This window comes from Rattus norvegicus, chromosome 3, assembly GCF_021556685.1.
Source record: "Rattus norvegicus strain SHRSP/BbbUtx chromosome 3, alternate assembly SHRSP_T2T, whole genome shotgun sequence".
NCBI classification, from domain to species: Eukaryota; Metazoa; Chordata; class Mammalia; order Rodentia; family Muridae; genus Rattus; species Rattus norvegicus.
Window position 1 is genome coordinate 113,090,691 of NC_141536.1, and position 21,438 is coordinate 113,112,128.

The following is a 21,438-nucleotide window of genomic DNA, read 5'->3' on the forward strand; positions in this document are numbered from 1 at the left end:
TTTGAGAAATTAGATGTCTTTGCCTATTCATGAGCCACTTTTTTAAACAAAACAGAATCAGAACTTATTTTGGCATATAATCAAAAGATCAACTATTTTAGATTGTCCTTGCATAAAGAAACAAAAACAGGGCAGCATAGAAAGGTTTCTAAGCCTGTTCCGAACTCTCTTTCTTAAAGAGAGTTATATCTACATCTTATAGTTATATCTACATCTGTAGCATTATAATCATTCTCTTGGCCCTATGTAGTATACCTGATATATAATCCAGCAATATAGAAAATTGAAATACCTCTATATTCTTCTCTGTCTCCATTTGATCTGAAAGCTGGAAAAATTCAAAACAAATTATTTAAAATTATAAATTTAAGGATTTTTACATCAAAATCCTGATAAATAAACCCAATAAAATATTTATATTTCAAAATCATTAATAAAGCATTGGTTCACATAATTCATTCATTAAATAACCAAAGGAAGGGATATATATATATATACACTAAAATCAATCTCAAATGATTTATGATGATATGACAGTATCAAGTTTCCAATATTGAGTGTCAAAAATACATTTCTAGATTTTCAAGACAGAAATGTTATTCACTGAAGATTAAAAGGACATTTATAAAAATATCAGTTCTTATCTGTAAACTACAGCATTTACATTTTTATGAAAATACATTTTGAGGGATGATAGAAACACAAAACTCATACCACTATCTTCTTTCGCCTATAGTGTTCTTTTAGAAATGCCTTGTAGCGGTCCAGGTTTGTATATGTCCCTTTAAGAGAAAGGAATTGATGACAATGAAAAAGAAACAAAAACCAAGGATATTCTAGATAATTCAAATAAATTATATACAAAACTATTCCGTGAAAATGAACTAGCAATCTTGACAAGCCACACTCCCTTAATAAGTAATGAAACTATTATCATGTTTCCTTTTGTTTTTCCAAAATATCAAGCCCTACCTTACATGTCTGTGATACTTCTGTTACTAATGTTTTACCTCAACCAATATCTAATAAACAAGTCACACTTTCCAATAGTTCAGCTAATTAGATTTATTACTTAAAACAAAACAAAGAGACCTATGAAATGCAGAAATCATTCCAAGACAAGAATAAAGAATTTAATAAAGAGGACAATGCTAATGAAAGCTCAAATTGAAATGGCACTGCAAGTGAAAAACTCCATAGGCCACATACAAACCTACGTGGAAAACTCCACAGGAAAACCAGACAGAGACACCGGGATTAACTGACCTGGGGAATAAAGTGGACCACGGACATCTACAGACCAATTCAGCCAAACACTAGGGAGTACCTCTCCTCAGCAGCCCACACGCTCTCTCTAAGACTGATCAGAAGATAGCACATAAAGCAAGTCAAAACAAAGAGAGGAGTGTTGAAAACCACTTTGCACTTATCTGCCTGTACTGGAGTAAAGCCAGATTTCAACAGCAATACAAACTAGGAAAGTGCACAGACTCAAGAAAACTTTAAAATATACTGCTGAGTGGTAATTAGAAAGAAAGGCATCACAAAGGAAAAAAAAATCCTAGGTATGAATGAATTGAAAATAAAACCTGCCAAAATCTATGGGACACAATGAAGGCAGTCCTAAGAGGAAAGTTAATGCTAAGTGGAGAAAATTTCCTTCAGGAACAGCCTCTACTAGTTTTCTCAGTATTTTCCCATATATCAGCATCTCTAAAACGAACATCCCTGGGCCAATAATCCTGAGACAAAGGTTTCCACTCTACTCAATACAGTGTTTGAAGTGCAATGCAGACAGAGACAAAAATAAAAGTAATAGAAATAGAAAAAAGAGAAATAAAAATCCTTACTTTCAATTAGATAGGGAAATATTATACAAATGCTAAGGATGAGAAAATTACCATTGCTTGATGGTGTGCATCTAACAGTTCGTTTCTTCCACACTGAGTACTCACTGAACACTAAATACACCCATGGGTTAAACTCAACCATGTGGTTCGGCCCTGGACTACTCTGGTTTCTATCTTTGCTACTGACTGAGGCTTGCTCTTATAGGCTGCTTCTCGGAATCTCCATGTTCTGCTACCTCTTTTTCAGTTTAACAAGTTTTAAACTGTCTTAGGCTTGCTCTAATAATGCTTTTGTTCAAACCTCATACTCATGTCTATCTAAAAATATTTACTAGGTCCTGTTGGATGATGGGAGTTTCAAACATTTAGTTTTAAAATATTTAAACTTTGGAATTTATTCTTTATGAGAGCACACATAGAGAAAGCATACATAGACAGACAGGCAGACACACACACACACACACACACACACACACACACACACATCACTGTCCATTTACCTTATTCACATAAAAAATAAATCTTACTTTTCTTGGAGATCAGTCTGTCACTTTCAAATAATCTGGAGGCATGCTGTTGCAAAAGATGTGAACATTCCTTTAACTTTGACTCCATGCTGTCGACGATTTCATATAGTCTAGGAACGTTGGTCCACAGATAAGAATAAACTGAATTATATGAAACAGCCTCTTCTAGTTTTCTCAGAGTGTTTTCCCATATATCACCATCTCTAATGTGAACATCCCTGGGCCAATAATCCTGAAGAAATACACATTTTACATCATCTTGAGTAAATTCAAATTACAGAGTTTAATGATCTAAAATTGAATTTTACTCCACAGTGTGATTTTTATTAAGTGTTTCAAACATAAACTTCAAAATAACCAAAAGCCTCACAAAATTTTATTTGCAAGAGATTTCTAAAAACACATTCGGTGAATCATTTGCATGTAAGTTACAGCTTCGATCGCCCATTATCTTTCAATACTTGAGTATCTGCAAAAAAGACCTGAAAATATTGTCCCATATAATAGCTTTGCAATAATTAGAAAACTAGCTCGCTGATCCCCACCCGCAGCCCACTGCTCCCAAACCCCGTGGGAGAGAGAGCTCACCGCCCAGACAGGTGGGCACTCCTGAGGCTGCAGAGCAGAAGAGACCACCAATACTGCCCACCCCTGCCCACATCCCTGGCCCAAGAGGAAACTGTATACGGCCTCTGGGAACCGGATGATAAGGGCACTGGAGCTGCAGGTCCCCTGCGCCCCAGACACCGCCAAAACCTGAAGGGACCAGTTCAACACTTCTCTGCAACCAAATCCCGTGGGAGGGAGAGCTAAACCTTCAGAGAGGCAGACACGCCTGGGAAGCCAGAAGAGACTACACTCTGCACACATTTCTGACTCCAGAGGAAAACACCAAATGCCATCTGGGACCCTGGTGCATGGGGGCTCCCGGAAAAGGCAGCGCAGGTCCTCCTGGTTGCTGCCCTCGCAGAGAGCTCAAAAGCAACACCCATGAGCAAACTTGAGCCGCGGGACCACAGGTAAGACCAACTTTTCTGCTCCAAGTGACCTGCCTGGTGAACTCAGGACACAGGCCCACAGGAACAGCTGAAGACCAGTAGACAAGAAAAACTACGCCCAAAAGCAGAACACTCTGTTCCCATAACTGGCTGAAAGAAAACAGGAAAACAGGTCTATAGCACTCCTGATACACAGGCCTATAGGACAATCTAGTCACTGTCAGAAATAGCAGAACAAAGAAACACCAGAGATAATCTGCTGGCGAGAGGCAAGCGCCTGAACCCAAGCAACAGAAGCCAAGACTACATGGCATCATCAGAGCCCAATTCTCCCACCAAAGCAAACACTGAATATCCAAACACACCAGAAAAGCAAGATCTAGATTTAAAATCAAATTTAATCATGATGCTGGAGGACTTCAAGAAAGACTTGAAGAACTCCCTTACAGAAATGCAGGAAAACATAAATAAACAAGTAGAAGCCTATAGAAAGGATTCACAAAAATTCCTGAAAGAATTCCAGGAAAACACAATCAAACAGTTGAAGGAATTAAAAATGGAAATAGAAGCAATGAAGAAAGAACACAGGGAAACAGCCCTGGATATAGAAAACCAAAGGAAGAGACAAGGAGCCGTAGATAGAAGAATCACCAACAGAATACAAGAGATAGAAGAATCTCAGGAGCAGAAGATTCCATAGAAATCATCGACACAACTGTCAAAAAAAATGTAAACAGAAAAAGCTACTGGTTGAAAACATACAGGAAATCTAGGACTCAATGAGAAGATCAAACGTAAGGATAATAGGTATAGAAGAGAGTGAAGACTCCCAGCTCAAAGGACCAGTAAATATCTTCAACAAAATCATAGAAGAAAACTTCCCTAACCTAAAGAAAGAGATGCCCATAAGCATACAAGAAGCCTACAGAACTCCAAATAGATTGGACCAGAAAAGAAACTCCTCCCGTCACATAATAGTCAAAACACCAAATGAACAAAACAAAGAAAGAATATTAAAAGCAGTAAGGGAAAAAGGTCAAGGGACATATAAAGGCAGACCTATCAGAATCACACCAGACTTTTCGCCAGAGACTATGAAAGGCAGAAGATCCCGGACAGATGTCATACAGACCCTAAGAGAACACAAATGCCAGCCCAGGTTACTGTATCCTGCAAAACTCTCAATTAACATAGATGGAGAAACCAAGATATTCCATGACAAAACCAAATTTACACAATATTTTTCTACAAATCCAGAGCTACAAAGGATAAAAAATGGTCAAGCCCAACATAAGGAGGCAAGCTACACCCTAGAAAAAAAGCAAGAAACTAATCGATTGTCTTGGCAACAAAACTAAGAGAAGAAAAGCACACAAACATAACCTCACATCCAAATATGAATATAAGAGGAAACAATAATCACTATTCCTTAATATCTCTCAACATCAATGGTCTCAACTCCTCAATAAAAAGACATGGATTAACAAACTGGATACGCAATGAGGACCCTGCAGTTTGCTGCCTAAAGGAAACACACCTCAGAGACAAAGACAGACACTGTCTCAGAGTGAAAGGCTGGAAAACAACTTTCCAAGCAAATGGTCAGAAGAAGCAAGCTGGAGTAGCCATTCTAATATCGAACAAAATCGATTTTCAACTAAAAGTCATCAAAAAAGATAAGGAAGAACACTTCATATTCATCAAAGGAAAAATCCACCAAGATGAACTCTCAATCCGAAATATCTATGCCCCAAATACAAGGGCACCTACATAAGTAAAAGAAACCTTACTAAAGCTCAAAACACACATTGCACCTCACACAATAATAGTAGGCGATTTCAACACCCCACTCTCATCAATGGACAGGTCATGGAAACAGATTTTAACAGAGACGTAGACAGACTAAGAGAAGTCATGAACCAAATAAAGTTAACAGATATTTATAGAACATTCTATCCTAAAGCAAAAAGATATACATTCTTCTCAGCACCTCATGGTACTTTCTCCAAAATTGACCATATAGTTGGTCAAAAAATGGCCTCAACAGATATAGAGAGATAGAAATAATCCCATGCATCCTGTCAGACCACCACGGGCTAAAGCTGGTCTTCAATAACAATAAGGGAAGAACGCCCACATATACATGGAAGTTGAACAATGCTCTGCTCAATGATAACCTGGTCAAGGAAGAAATGAAGAAAGAAATTAAAGACTTCTTAGAATTTAATGAAAATGAAGGTACAATATACCCAAACATATGGGACACAATGAAAGCTGTGCTAAGAGGAAAACTCATAGCTCTGAGTGCCTGCAGAAAGAAACAGGAGAGAGCATATGTCAGCAGCTTGACAGCACACCTAAAAGCTCTAGAACAAAAAGAAGCAAATACACCCAGGAGGAGTAGAAGGCAGGAAATAATCAAACTCAGAGCTGAAATTAGCCAAGTAGAAACAAAAAGGACCATAGAAAGAATCAACAGAACCAAAAGTTGGTTCTTTCAGAAAATCAACAAGATAGATAAACCCTTAGCCAGACTAACGAGAGGACACAGAGAGTGTATCCAAATTAACAAAATCAGAAATGAAAAGGGAGACATAACTACAGAATCAGAGGAAATTAAAAAAATCATCAGATCCTACTACAAAAGTCTATATTCAACAAAACTGGAAAATCTGCAGGAAATGGACAATTTCCTAGACAGATACCAGGTACCGAAGTTAAATCAGGAACAGATAAACCAGTTAAATAACCCCATAACTCCTAAGGAAATAGAAGCAGTCATTAAAGGTCTCCCAACCAAAAAGAGCCCAGGTCCAGACGGGTTTAGTGCAGAATTCTATCAGACCTTCATAGAAGACCTCATACCAATATTATCCAAACTATTCCACAAAATTGAATCAGATGGAGCACTACTGAATTCCTTCTATGAAGCCACAATTACTCTTACACCTAAACCACACAAAGACCCAACGAAGAAAGAGAACTTCAGACCAATTTCCCTTATGAATACGGATGCAAAGATACTCAATAAAATTCTGGCAAACCGAATCCAAGAGCACATCAAAACAATCATCCACCAAGATCAAGTAGGCTTCATCCTAGGCATGCAGGGATGGTTTCATATACGGAAAACCATCAACGTGGTCCATTATATAAACAAACTGAAAGAACAAAACCACATGATCATTTCATTAGATCCTGAGAAAGCATTTGACAAAATTCAATACCTTTTCATGATAAAAGTCCTGGAAAGAATAGGAATTCAAGGCCCATACCTAAACATAGTAAAAGCCATACAGCAAACCAGTCGCTAACATTAAAATAAATGGAGAGAAACTTGAAGCAATCCCACTAAAATCAGGGACTAGACAAGGCTGCCCACTCTCTCCCTACTTATTCAATATAGTTCTTGAAGTTCTAGCCAGAGCAATCAGACAACAAAAGGAGATCCAGGGGATACAGATTGAAAAAGAAGAAGTCAAAATATCACTATTTGCAGATGATATGATAGTATATTTAAGTGATCCCAAAAGTTCCACCAGAGAACTACTAAAGCTGATAAACAACTTCAGCAAAGTGGCTGGGTATAAAATTAACTCATATAAATCAGTAGTCTTCCTCTACACAAAAAAGAAACAAGCCGAGAAAGAAATTAGGGAAATGACACCCTTCATAATAGACCCAAATAATATAAAGTACCTCGGTGTGACTTTAACCAAGCAAGTAAAACATCTGTACAATAAGAACGTCAAGCCTCTGAAGAAAGAAATTGAAGACCTCAGAAGATGGAAAGATCTCCCATGCTCATGGATTGGCAGGATTAATATAGTAAAAATGGCCATTTTACCAAAAGCGATCTACAGATTCAATGCAATCCCCATCAAAACACCAATCCAATTCTTCAAAGAGTTAGACAGAACAACTTGCAAATTCATCTGGAATAACAAAAAACCCAGGAGAACTAAAACTATCCTCAACAATAAAAGGACTTCAGGGGGAATCACTATCCCTGAACTCAAGCAGTATTACAGAGCAATAGTGATAAAAACTGCATGGTATTGGTACAGAGACAGACAGATAGACCAATGGAATAGAATTGAAGACCCAGAAATGAACCCACACACCTATGGTCACTTGATTTTTGACAAAGGAGCCAAAATCACCCAATGGAAAAAAAGATAGCATTTTCAGCAAAAGGTGCTGGTTCAACTGGAGGTCAACATGTAGAAGAATGCAGATCGATCCATGCTTATCACCCTGTACAAAGCTTATGTCCAGTGGATCAAGGACCTCCACATCAAACCAGATACACGTAAACTAATAGAAGAAAAAGTGGGGAAGCATCTCGAACACATGGGCACTGGAGAAAATTTCCTGAACAAAACACCAATGGCTTATGCTCTAAGATCAAGAATCGACAAATGGGATCTCACAAAACTGCAAACCTTCTGTAAGGCAAAGGACACTGTCATTAGGACAAAACGGCAACCAACAGATTGGGAAAAGATCTTTACCAATCCTACAACAGATAGAGGCCTCATATCCAAAATATACAAAGAACTCAAGAAGTTAGACCGCAGGGAGTCAAATAACCCTATTAAAAATGGGGTTCAGAGCTAAACAAAGAATTCACAGCTGAGGAATGCCGAATGGCTGAGAAACACCTAAAGAAATGCTCAACATCTTTAGTCATAAGGGAAATGCAAATCAAAACAACCCTGAGATTTCACCTCACACCAGTGAGAATGGCTAAGATCAAAAACTCAGGTGACAGCAAATGCTGGAGAGGATGTGGAGAAAGAGGAACACTCCTCCATTGTTGGTGGGATTGCAGACTGGTACAACCATTCTAGAAATCAGTCTGGAGGTTCCTCAGAAAATTGGAAATTGAACTACCTGAGGACCCAGCTATACCTCTCTTGGGCATATACCCAAAAGATGCCTCAACATATAACAAAGACACGTGCTCCACTATGTTCATAGCAGCCTTATTTATAATAGCCAGAAGCTGGAAAGAACCCAGATGCCCCTCAAAAGAGGAATGGATACAGAAAATGTGGTACATCTACACAATGGAATATTACTCAGCTATCAAAAACAATGACTTTATGAAATTCGTAGGCAAATGGAGGGAACTGGAAAATATCATCCTGAGTGAGCTAACCCAATCACAGAAAAACACACATGGTATGCACTCATTGATAAGTGGCTATTAGCCCAAATGCTCGAATTACCCAAGATGCACAGAACACATGAAACTCAAGACGGATGATCAAAATGCGAATGCTTCACTCCTCCTTTAAAGGGGGAACAAGAATATCCTTGGGAATAGGGAGGCAAAGATTAAAACAGAGGCAAAAGGAACACCCATTCAGAGCCTGCCCCACATGTGGCCCATACATATACAGCCACCCATTAGACAAGATGGATGAAGCAAAGAAGTGCAGGCTGACAGGAAACAGATGTAGATCTCTCCTGAGAGACACAGCCAGAATACAGCAAATACATAAGCAAATGCCAGCAGCAAACCACTGAACTGAGAACAGGACCCTCGTTGAAGGAATCAGAGAAAGGACTAGAAGAACTTGAAGGGGTTCGAGACCCCATATGAACAACAATGCCAACCAACCAGAGCTTCCAGGGACTAAGCCACTACCCAAAGACTATACATGGACTGACCCTGGACTCTGACCTCATAGGTAGCAACGAATAGCCTAGTAAGATCACCAGTGGGAAGGGGAAGCCCTTGGCCCTGCTAAGACTGAACCCCCAGTGAACGTGATTGTTGGGGGGAGGGCGGTAATGGGGGGAGGATGGGGAGGGGAACACCCATATAGAAGGGTAGGTGGAGGGGTTAGGGGGATGTTGGCCCGGAAACCGGGAAAGGGAACAACATTCAAAATGTAAATAAGAAATACTCAAGTTAATAAAGAAAAAAAGGAAAAAAATAATTAGAAAACTAGTCTTGATGCCATTTCCCTATTTAAATTAAATCCTATTGAAATTTCATCAATTGATCTAGTAATACCTTTTATAGAAAAAAATAACAAAATTTAGAATTATAAATATTCACAATTCATTTCTTTTAGTATGAGTCCACAGTTTAAGACAGTTCCTCAGTGTTTGGCTTGGAAGAAAGAAAAATAGAAGGCACAATAGTTATTTTTACTTCTATTTTTCCAGCTTTTCTGATATGTAATAAGCAAAATTATACATATATATGATAAATAAACATGCTGTTTTAACATCTGTATATGCTATGAAATTTCCAGCCAAGTATAAAGTCAAGAACACATTACATCACATAGGTTTTTGCATGTTTTTTTTTTATGGTGAGAAATCTAATAGTATTGCTTGGCAATTCTAAAATATATATTAACTAGTGTTACCATACATATAGTGTATATTCATATCATATAATAGAAACTTTGTATTTTTCAATGCATTTATGCTCTTCTTACAAGCCTCTGGAAACCATTAGGTTACTGTCTACTACTGAGTCTGACTGCTTTAGATTCCGTGTGTGAATTGAAAATGTAGTAGTGTGGTCTTTCTGGGTCTGGTTTATTTCATTTAGCATTTTTCTAGGTTTATAAACCTAACTGCATATGTTTTACAGGATTTAGGGATGTCTAAAAAATGCCACAAGGAATTATACCATTAGTTATCTACCTAAAAACCCTATAGTACATATACATCTGTGTATAAACATCCATGTATAGTTTAAATGAAAATGCTCCCTCCAAGAACCAAAGACCGTCTACTGAACTCCAACATCAGGCATGAGGTGCCCTCTTTTGAGTTGTTGGCCAGGACTGTCCAAGATTCTTCTAAAACACATAGCCTGATGCCACTGCTCTCAATTCTCCTCCAGAAGAGGAAGATAAGGCCCTATTGCTGAAGACAGTATAGACATCAGAGGCATGACCCAGAGGCCCCAGTGCTACAACTGATCTGAAAGCCTTCTTTCTGAGTAGTCGTTTTCACGGTTCCAGAAAGCACCACACAAGCTTCCACAAAAGAGAAGTAACCACGAGACTTACTCAGCTGTGATACCTATGAACCACAACAACCAGCATGGCAAACTAGCCCTAAGGGTTCAGTAGTGGCACACACACTTTGGTGGTATCTAACAGCTCACTAACCTCACTTAAGATCTGCTTAACAAGAGGAGACTCATGCTTGGTACTGGAAACCTAGCCATCTACCCGGGCTAGTAGTCATGGATCTTGGAGCAGAATCTACACCTTCCACTTTATTAAACCAGCGTAATCCCTAACTACATTCTAAATGTTATTTCTTATACCCACAAGTAAGTGTAGTCCTTACTCTTCATCAAGGAAGCTTCTCTTTGCAACAAGATAGAGATCATTACAGAAAACTACAGCCAGTCAAAGCACATAGTTGTGGAGACCATTTCAAATGGATAGGTCTCCAAAGCAGCTCCCTTACCTAAGGCTTAGGGAAAAATGAAGAAGAGAGGATGGAAAAATTTTAAGACCAAAGTTAATGATGTTTGCAGTGAGATTGTGTCCTGAGACTGTCAGAAGCTACATGCATAGTCACACTAAACCTGAGCTGAACAAGGACAATAGACATGCTAAAGTGGACAGGGCACAAGCTCTTGACTCCTCCAACCTACACAAAGAACTATAAAGAACGCTTAGAGTGGAAAAAAGTCTTTCCCAGGGAAGAGCACAGCAATTGATTATCCAACACCAAATGATCATCCCTAAAGACATACATACAAGTAACATTATATAGACTTGAGTGAGTTATATTTAGGAACAAATACATGGACATATATGTAACAACAATTAATAAAACAAGAGACCATGAGTTTAAACAAGAACAAGGAGAGATATGTGGGACACTTTAGAAGAAGAAAAGAGAAGGGGCACATGATATAATATACTATAATCTAAAAAAATAAAAGAAGTAATAACATAATTGTTCTTTACTTTAGAGTAAAAGAAATAAATGAAATAAAAAGGAAACACACAAAGTGGAAGAGAATCTTTTCCAATCATAAATTTGATATCCAGAATATACAAAGAACTCAAAACAATAGAATCAAGAAAAACAAATGACAGAATTAAAAATAGACTGAGCATCTAAACTGAGTTCTCAAGAGGGGGTGGGAGGAACTAAGGAATAACTTTAAATGTGTTCAATACCCTTAGCAATTAGACAAACACAGCACAAACCCCAGTCAGAATTGCTAGGATAAAGAAAACAACTGATTGAAAACTGGGGCAGTCACTTTGGAAATCAGTATAGAGAGTTCTCTAAAAAGCTATAAGCAGATCTAACCTGGTCTAGCTATACCACTCCTTGGCATATGTCAGAAGGGCATTACCTTATACATTATACTCCATAAATAGTTGCTTAATCATGATCACTGCCACTCTATTAACAATAGCTAGGGCATAGAAACAACTTCAATGTCCTGCACAGATGGGTGATGCAAATGTGGTACATCTACACAATGCAGTACTATTTAGCTATTACACAAAAAATTATGAAATTTGTAGGTAAATGGATGGAGCTAGAAAACTCATCCTGAGTGAGGCAATCCAGACCCCCCCCCAAAAAAAAACAAAAACCAAAAAAACAAATATACGGTATATTTTCTCTTCTATATAGATATTATCATTTAAGTCTTTCATAGGCATGCTACAATCTATATAGTCTCAGAGGTTTCAAATAAGGGACCACCAGGGAGAGGAGTATGCTCCAGGAAAGGGGAAATAGAATATATATTTATGGAAGAGACCTGAGGAAAACTGAAGTGGGAGAATTAATAGGGCAGTGAGATGGGTGAGACGGGTAAGAGAGAATATGGGAGGAACAACTAACACTAAAGGCCATTTTGAGGGGTGATGTCATATGAAACCTACTATTACAGAAGCTTCTCAAAATATATACTTATATGAAAGAAATATAAATGGAGTCACCAAATAATGAGGGAGACAATAACCTAACTGGACATTATTTGATACCATGTGAAACCTCCAGTGCCAGGAATGGGTTTTATCTTGTTAAATGTTTGGCCAAGGAGGCCTCAAACATCTCAGCTTAGTCCCATGGCTACTGGTTGCTCTTTATAAACAAATAGTAAGGCCCAATTGCAGAAGACAACACATATATCTCATCAAATAGGGAAAAGTCAAGAGCTTAACTAGAGCTTTACCACTGCTGACTAGTGTTCGCATTACTAGAAGATATTCTGCACTCTACCAGAGGAGAAAGGTAACCATCAATGCAGCTATAAACCCTGCAATCTACATCAGTGACCTGCCTACAAGATATGCTGGTACAATAGAGGCACAAGTGTTGTGGGAGTATCCTGTAGGCTTTAATTTTTCTCAACCCTACTTTTAGTGATGGTTCTTAAATGTGTTAACCTCCTTTCTAGTCCATCACCCACCAGAGGTAGTGGAAAAGAAAGGTTATTGGGGTGTGCTGAAAGTGGACCTGTTTAGAAATACTTGAGTTTCACTTGGAAGCAGGAATGGAATGGCTATGGAAGGCAGATGGAGGGAGGGAACTGGATGGAGATGGGATTGGGAGGGTTCAGGAACAGGTGTGGGAAGGGCAGAGGAGATGTCCAGATTACCATGAGAACGAATGGAAATCTAAAACCAATGGGGGGGGGTTATCTCCTGAAAGAGATGGAGACCTGGGATAGGGGAGGCACCCAAGAATCCACGAGAATGTCCCTAGCTGTGTCTCTCAGCATTGGGGATATGAAGACTGGGGAGGCTGCCTCCTGTGGCCAGACAGGAACTCTAGTGAATTGATAGGGACACCAACCTACCTACAACTTGACCCAAAATATCCTCTCTACAAGAAATGCATGGATTGGGGATGGAGTAGAGAATGAGGGAATGGCCAACCAATAACTGGTCCAACTTGAGACCTATCCCATGGGTAAGCACCAATCCCTGACTCTATTAATGATACTCTGTTATGCTTGCAGACAGGAGTCTAGTGTGGCTGTCCTTTGAGAGGCCCCACCCACCAACCAACTCAGAAGTAGACACCCTCAGTCAAACAACGAGTGGAGCTTGAGGACTGTTATGGAAGAAGAGGAGGAAGGACTGCAGCCTCCAAGGGGATAGAAACGCCACAAGAAGACCAACAGAGTCAACTATCTTGGACCCCTGGGGCTCTCGGAGACTAAACCACCAACCGAAGAGCCTACATGGGCTGGACTTAGGCCTCCTTGAACATATGTAGCTTGGTCTTCATGTGGGTCTGAACAACTGAACATGGACTGTCCCAGAAGCTGCTGCCTATACCTAGGAGATGTTCTACCTGCTGGGCTGCTGTGTCTGGGCTCAGTGGGAGAGGAAGCCCCTAGCCTCAGAGAGACCTGAAGTGCCAGGGTAGGGGGATACCAGGAGTTGGGGTAGGGGTGGGGGTGGGGTGGGGTCAGGGGTGGTGGTGGCTGTGAGATGGGAGGGCACCCACTCAGAAGGAAAGGGGAGGGGAGATTCAGGAAGGATTGTGGGGGCAGGTGACCAGGAGGGGGGCAGTGAACAGGATGTAAAGTGAATAAGCAAAAAAATAAATAAATGAAATTAACCCTCCCCCCAACTCCTGCCCTAGAACATTGTTTCTATTAAGTGAGTTAATTTAGATCTACAACCAGACACTGGTTTGTTTTTGGATAGCAAACATTTAATAAAGGCTAAAAAAATGCTTTTTTAAAAAAGTCACCTTTCCTGTCTTTTGAACTGTCATCTTTATTCCAACCTTTATCAGACATAGCTTAAAGTACAACGACAAATCTTAGCTTCACATCTGCAAATTAACAAACTTACCCAATTCTCAGGGGACTCTTTAGTGATCCCAGTAACTCCAGAAAGACTCATTATGCATAACAATGAAAACTGGAGTTTTCAATATGAAAACATACCTTGAATATTTGTTTGATTCAATAATGGAGGAATACCAATGTACACTCTCTGTAAACTCTCTGTGAGTATTGTAGTAATGACGAGTGGCTAGCTAAGAGTAATTGTCAGATTTTGAGGTATAAATAAGACAGAAATCTTAGGGAAGTTCACAGAACTGTATGCACAGAGCTAATAGGATTAAATGTCAAACACCACTGTTGCTGAGGTGAACTAAACATGACATTGAGTCCACTGAAAGGAAATAAACATGAGCAAACATTCCCCAGATTGACACACTGTCTCAGATCCCATTCTTCTTTCTATAGCTGATAGTTTTTTTTTCATTTTTAATATTTTAAAAATTTATTCCTCTCTCATACAATACATACCCCTGCAGTTCCCCATTTCTTCCACACTTCCAGTCTCACTATTCCTCACATCTATTCTCCCTCAGAACACTCTTCTGCATTTCCCTTCAGAAAACTTTAGGCTGCCCAGGGATGTCAACTGAACAGGACATAACAAGTTACAAAACTCCAAGCACAAACTCTGATATCAAGGGTGGATAAGGCAACCCAGTAGGAGGAAAAGGTTTCTTAAAACACTCAAAAGAGTCAGAGACACCTCCACTCCCACTGTCAGAAGTCCATAGTGTAGTGGTTATCACGTTCGCCTCACATATCTGATGTTTTAAAGGGTGTGTCAGCAGAGAAACAAGGACACAAAGTCCTACTCACCCAGTTCTGAGACTTTAAGAATTCTTCAAAGCTCTTTGGGGGCTCTTGGACTTTCTGATGAAGCAAAATCAGTCAATTGCATTAATTCTGATTGTACTTAATATACATAGTCCATTAAAGCAAAATATGGTATTTAAGTTAGAACTTTCAGAATTTGTAAGATATTCTAAAACATTCATTTGTGTACTTTGTAAAGTCCATACACTTTGAAAAGGGATAGAGGTAAGAGTTTAGATGCTACTTCTACAAGAAACCCCAACATGAATATTGCTGAATGCTCTCATATCAAATTCTAATAAGAATTCCAAGATATTTTTGAGTTGTTGTGGAATGTATCTATAATAAACCCAGAACCAGAAATTTAATAAATATTCCTCTTGGTGACAGGAAAGCCACAGTAGTGAAATTGTGACTATACTCTAGATGCTCCAGGCTAACAACTCATGATCCCATTTATATTATGCAGGACTTGCTCTGAGCATTGAAAATGTGTACAACCATGGACAAATTGTATCAAGATAAACTTGAGTCCATCTCGTGGAGACTTTGCACACATTCCTCCTTCAGCTTAGATATTTCCCTGTCTAAAACTCTCTCTTTCCAAGCCCTTATTGGCCTATTTAGCACTTAAAAGTATCAAATTAAAAGTTACTTCTAATTGGAAGATTGAAAATTCAAGACTAAACTAGTTACCCAGAAAGACCTGTTTTAAAACAAAGCATACACAAAAACAAAAACTGGCACTGTTTTTCTAAAAGGGCTTCAACCTCCAAGCTTACAAAGTTTTTTCCCTGGTACTAGTGAGCAGATTCATGTCTCCAGGGAGATAGACTATGAACATCAGAGCTGAAGACCGTAAATGATATACAGCATCTGTCCAAGTTCATAAGTACTTGTATTCTTCACTTGATGAACAGATGAGAAGATAAGTAGGAAAGTATCTAGCTATTTGAAGAACATGTCCAGATGATGAAATTTAGTGAGGAGGAACCAAAGAGAGGGAAAGAGAGAAAAAATTGGAAGTCCTTAATATACCTTAATAACCAATTAATATACCTTAATAATGACTGAAAAGAATAAAACCATATTTTAGTTTACTAAAAAACTTATTGTATATTTACCTATTAAATGGTCCAGTCTATAAAATCACAGGGCTATACTCTATAAAACTAATTACACATTTGGAGTTAAATTGAATGTGTCATTCTCTTACTATTATTTAGAATATATTAATATCATTATGTAAAATATCAAGAGCAGATGAACTCAAGTATTAAGGAAACATGGAACTCTGGGGCTAAGCAGACAGAAAAGGACATGAGGAGTAGTGTATACAAAAGGCTTAGAAATAAATGAAATAAATTTCATTATTTTATTATTTTTAATGGCTATCAAACTATTTCAATTAAATTTTTGGTTGTAAACCTAGCCTTTAACATCTTGCCAGCCCACTATTTCAATTATAACATGAAAATAATATCACATTTTCCTGGAAGAAAGAGAAAATAAATCGAAGTCATGAAACATGCATAGAGAACTTTTAGCCAACTTCAAAATAAAATTCACAGTCTGGAATAATATGAAAAGGACTTAAGAAATGAGAGGCAAGCACACATCTCTCCTCATAGAAGGAGAGAGCTGCTCTGTGGAAATATTAAGGAAAAGCCAGGTCATATAGCAAGCATTCTTTTCTAGGTATTAATGAAAGTCAGCAGATACTGCTAACAGTGATGGTCAAGGTTGTAACGCTTCCTTCATTCCAAACTTATCAAAGCTCTAAACTCCATGCCGGGCTTCTCAGCACCAGGCTCAGATCAACAGTGGGCAAGTCATGAAGACAGCCCAGATGATGATCTGAAATTTAGAAAGAAAACATATTTTATAAATAAGTACAAATCCCCAATAGCTTTCTTACCTGAGGGGTAGGCAACTCCATCCACTGAACCTTCCTGTGGCCTGTCATGATGAAATAAATTCAGAGATGAAGAGAGATTCTCTGGGTCTTAGATATAAGTATGGTTTTAGGGAACAAACTGGAAAGATACCCAAATTCAAAGGCAGATGACTTTAAACAACCCTTCTGTGTCACCTTCAAGCCTCATCTAGGAATTTTGCCAACAAAGTCAAAATGGAGGAAGAATGTACACAGAGGAAAACTGGACAGGTTGACTGACTCTTATATGTTTGAATTCCAGAACCTGAACAGAATTTTAAAAAGAACAAACTTCACTTCAAACTTCCCATAGCTCAAATGTCAAGAAAATATTAGAAGTAATTAGAAGAGGTTGGAGATTGAGTAAATCACGAATAAACTCAATCCAATTAAAGTTACAGCTAACTCTAAAACTCAACTCAACTCAAAGATTCTAGAGCAGCCTTTCATTCTAAGAAAGTTACAGATCAGCCCTTTACTCTAAAAAGCCAAAGAAAGAAAAAGGCTGATGCTTGCCAAAACTCAGAACTCTTAAATCTCAGTGTTCTACGTGATTGTTACATAATGTTCAATGGTACAATTACAGAATAACCCCAGAAAGAATTGGAGCCATAATCCAGGGGAAATGTTGTCAATACACATCAGACACCTACAAAAACAGACCAGGGTATACAAGCTTAAATGTATTAAAGATGGTACAGCGTAGGCTGAATAACAGTGTGTGAAGAAATGGCATGTTTAGATGGATCTGGCAGTAAAGAACAAGAATCCCAGCTACTCAGCATGAAGATTCCAAGTTCCAGGTCTTCCTAGGAAATTTAGCAAGACACTGTCTCAAGACAGAGTGGACAGCTTTTGCTCAGGGCTACCACAATATTCCTTAGATAAGGCGTTGCTGAATTAGAACAAGAGCTTAAAGCTCTTCTGAGTAATTCAGGCCCTACTCTTAGGCAAAAGCCTCACAATTAGCCTTTCTTCTTTCATGCAGCATGGCCACACTAATTCCTACCATCCTGAGTAAGCTTCTCCTTAAAGACTTATGGAACTGGAGGAAACAAAATAAACAGTCCTGGGCTTCTGAACTTGACATTATAACCGTAAGAACCATCTATGCTGTCTCATGTAATGAAAGAACATGACTCTTGTTTAACACTGTAGTGTATAATACTTTCAAAGTTTATTTGTCTGTCCTACTTTTGGGGAACTCAAGTCAATTCCCACTCATGTTACTCCTCACATCAACGTGAACGTTCTTGTTATGTCTTCTGGCATACAATCTCTAATTCATCAGGGGATGGCTGGGTCAGCTGTAGTTAAGCAATGCCAAAAAGATTTCCAAATGCTTGTATACTGATTTTCATTTTTGACCGAAGTGTAGAAAGCTTTACAAACCACATTCTTGCTAAGGATCTAACATTTAAAAATATCTCTGTAAATTCAGTAATACCTTTTGCCTTTCTGACTTTTGTTTGGTTTTGGCTTTTGGTTTGTTTGGTTCGTTGGCTTTTTTGTTTTTTTGTTTTGTATTGTTTGAGACAAGGACTTACTATGTCGCCCAAATTGGTCTTCAACTCATGATCCTCCTGTCCCAGCCTCCTGAGTAGCTGAGATTACAGGTATGCATCACCACATGAAAGAACCAGGCATCAATTATTAGTCACTTAATTATGGGGCTCCATTGAGTGAAATGTACCAGAATGTAATTTGTCATGCCAATGGCAACATGTACTCACACAAAGCTAGATAGGATAGCACTTAGCACACATTGTTGCTACACACTTAGCACACATGACTGACTGGAGAAGCGGCACATGTGCATGGCTAATCCATCATCACCACAAATGTGAATAATGCTTGCACTGTGATATAACACAGAATCACAAGTATATAGCCTCTTCACATTGGCTTCCTTCAGCTGATAATGTGCATTAGAGTCTTTTCAAGCCTTGATAGCTCATTTCTAAGTAGAACACTTGAATTACTTTGAGAATCTCATTTTGATCGTATTCACCTCCTTACCCAACTCCTTCCAGACACACCCTCTCCATCCTCAACTTCCTACAAACACAACTTTGAGTTGGCACCATCTTAAAAACAAACAGCAACAAAAACCTCATCCAGCCCAATTTGTGCTGCACAACTACTCTTGGGAGGAAGGCCTATCCTGGAGTATGGTTTTGTGAGTTACTATATTTCTATATTGTCAGATATGCTATGACCCCAATTCCTAGGAAGTGTTCAAAAGACTGAAAAATAAGAAGCCTGTGACCCAGAGCCTACTTTTTCTTTTAACTAGGGACAGTTATAGCAATCTTTTATCAGAAAAGTTTGTCATATTAAGCCACTGATATTTTGTGGTGTCCTGGGATAAGCTGAAAGTTCACTATGATAGTTTATCTTTCAGGCTGCATGCTCTTTGATAAACCTTTTGGAAGTGCGAACTACGTTCCTTTTCCTAATATCTGAATGGGCCTAAAATCTTATTTGCAAGCAAAAGAATAGGAGAGAGGTAACACTGTTATTTTTGATGGGTTAAAAAGGGCATGCAATTTCAGCCTTCTTTGCCACATTCCGTTTGAAGTCTGTCCTGGTTGGGCTTGTTTTCTTTTCTTTGTTTGGGTTTTTTTGTTGTTGCTTTTTGTTTTGGTTTTGGTTGGTTTGGTTTTGTCAGCTTGACACAATCAGAGTTATCTGGGAGAAGGAACATTAACTGAGAAAATGCCTCTATCGGATTGTCTGAAGGCACTTTATTGACTGCTGATTAATGTGGGTGGGCACAGGTGGCACTGCCACCCCTAGATAGGTGGTTCTTGGCTGTATAAGAAAGCAGGTTGAGTAAGCAATGGGGAGCAAGGTAGGAAGCAGTGCCCCTCCATGGCTTCTGTCTTAGTTCCTGCTTTGAGTTCCTGCTTTTGTTTCCATCCATGGACTATGACCTGGAATGTAAGCCAAATAAATTGTTTTCCTCCCTAAGTTGCTTTTAGTCAGGGTATTATCGCAGCAACAGAAACTCTAAGACAGACTCCCAGCCTAAGCTATTAAGTCTGCTACCCCACTGCCTCACTGTAAGTTGAGGCCGCATAGTGAATTTATCAATAGGCATCCTGACAGTATGCTCAGTCTTTCCAACTGAGTTACAAGAGAAAAAGCCATGCGCTAGACCATATGGTTGTGTCAAACTACTGTACTTTGGGGTAATTACACAGACATAGGGATGCTTGCCATATACATATATATCTGCACATAAGTATATCTGTATGCACATGCAACTGAAAGTTCTATTATGTAGTACTTTACTAAGAATATACTAAGTATAATGGCTTTCTGCCCTGTATAATTTCATTATTTAAAAAGTATGGGGTTTTGTCTCATATAGTGTCTTCCCCAGCCCAGACTGGCCTTAAACTTATTATGAATACTAGAGTGGCCTCAATCTCTTGATTCTCCTGGTTCCCCATTACAGATGTGAGGTATCACTGTAGCTCTGCAGTATAGTTGACTTAAGTTTTTATTGCTGTTTATAAATAGGTTAAGATGTAAAACAACATATCCTATGCAATACCCTTTCCAGTTGAAAAGACTTCCCTATACTCTAACTACTCTTCAAGATGTGGCTTCATGAACTCCCTCCCTCTCTCCCTGGGAGGTTGGGGGGCGTTGCATGTGCGTGTCCTCTTTCTGCTGATGCTAATAGCCTCTGATATTTCATCCCCAAAGAGTAGTCTAAAGGAGGGGAAGGGCTGTTATAAGGCTCCCTCCAGTCCCGTTTAAGCTCTATTCATGTATGGCTGCCACTCATGGCCAGGCAACTCCTTTTAACAGCTGGAAATGAGCCCTACTCCCACTTAAGGGTGTGATCCTGAGAATTCATGGTGACTGTTGTCTATTGTTCTAGTAAAACTTTTACATAAATTCTGGCGTGGTAAACATCAGTGTCCTGGCTTGTCATTTGTGATTCCACACAAGGCTGTTCTTTTTCTCCCATTGGCTAATTTCATAATTCTCCGCTCATTAAATAAATTGCTTGATATATGACAGTTTTGTTTCTAATTTAACAACTATTATTTAGGTTTCTTTGAGGTGGGGCATAGAAAAATAATTTAATCATTTATCCACATACATTAGCCTTCAAAGCAGAAAAATACAGTAGGTGCCAACTCTGCGAGTTTTACGCAAAGCAAATAATGAGTAAACGGTTTTCCTAAGAAAACTACCAACCACCTAAAGCTACAAGTCCGAGCTCTCTTAAATATTTGGTGAGGTAAAGCGGAGTTACTAGCTCCTCATTAACTCAAGGAAACTACTTTTGAAAATGCTGTTCCGAATTCGTACCCAGTCCCGGGGGGAGCGGAAAACGGGCATCACAGCAGAGAGCCGACGGTTCCTTTGGGACAGTTCACAGAGGAAAGGAAGGCGGGACTTCCGAACGTGTTCCTCCGGCTCGCCCAGGGGATTCACCCTCTGAGCATGCGCCGCGGTCAGCTTCGCC

At 39.0% G+C, this 21,438-nt stretch overlaps 1 protein-coding gene across 3 annotated transcripts in view; it reads right to left on the reverse strand.

Moving 5' to 3' along the window:
• The window catches only part of Fam227b (family with sequence similarity 227, member B), a 166,406-nt gene extending 145,048 nt beyond the window's left edge, over positions 1 to 21,358 (reverse strand). Inside the window, exons 1-6 of one of the 3 annotated variants that reach the window (XM_087650950.1) lie at positions 21,282 to 21,358; positions 16,932 to 16,972; positions 15,017 to 15,070; positions 2,378 to 2,487; positions 715 to 782; positions 293 to 328 (exon numbers count right to left, since the gene is read on the reverse strand). In XM_087650950.1, coding sequence (XP_087507076.1) covers positions 293 to 328; positions 715 to 782; positions 2,378 to 2,465 — 192 coding nt within the window. In that variant the 5' untranslated portion in view covers positions 2,466 to 2,487; positions 15,017 to 15,070; positions 16,932 to 16,972; positions 21,282 to 21,358. Of the gene's footprint in view, positions 1 to 292; positions 329 to 714; positions 783 to 2,377; positions 2,610 to 15,016; positions 15,071 to 16,931; positions 16,973 to 21,281 lie in introns of all 3 variants that reach the window. The other 2 variants (XM_087650949.1, NM_001013920.2) reach the window with 2 other exon arrangements.
• Positions 21,359 to 21,438: the final 80 nt, after the last annotated feature.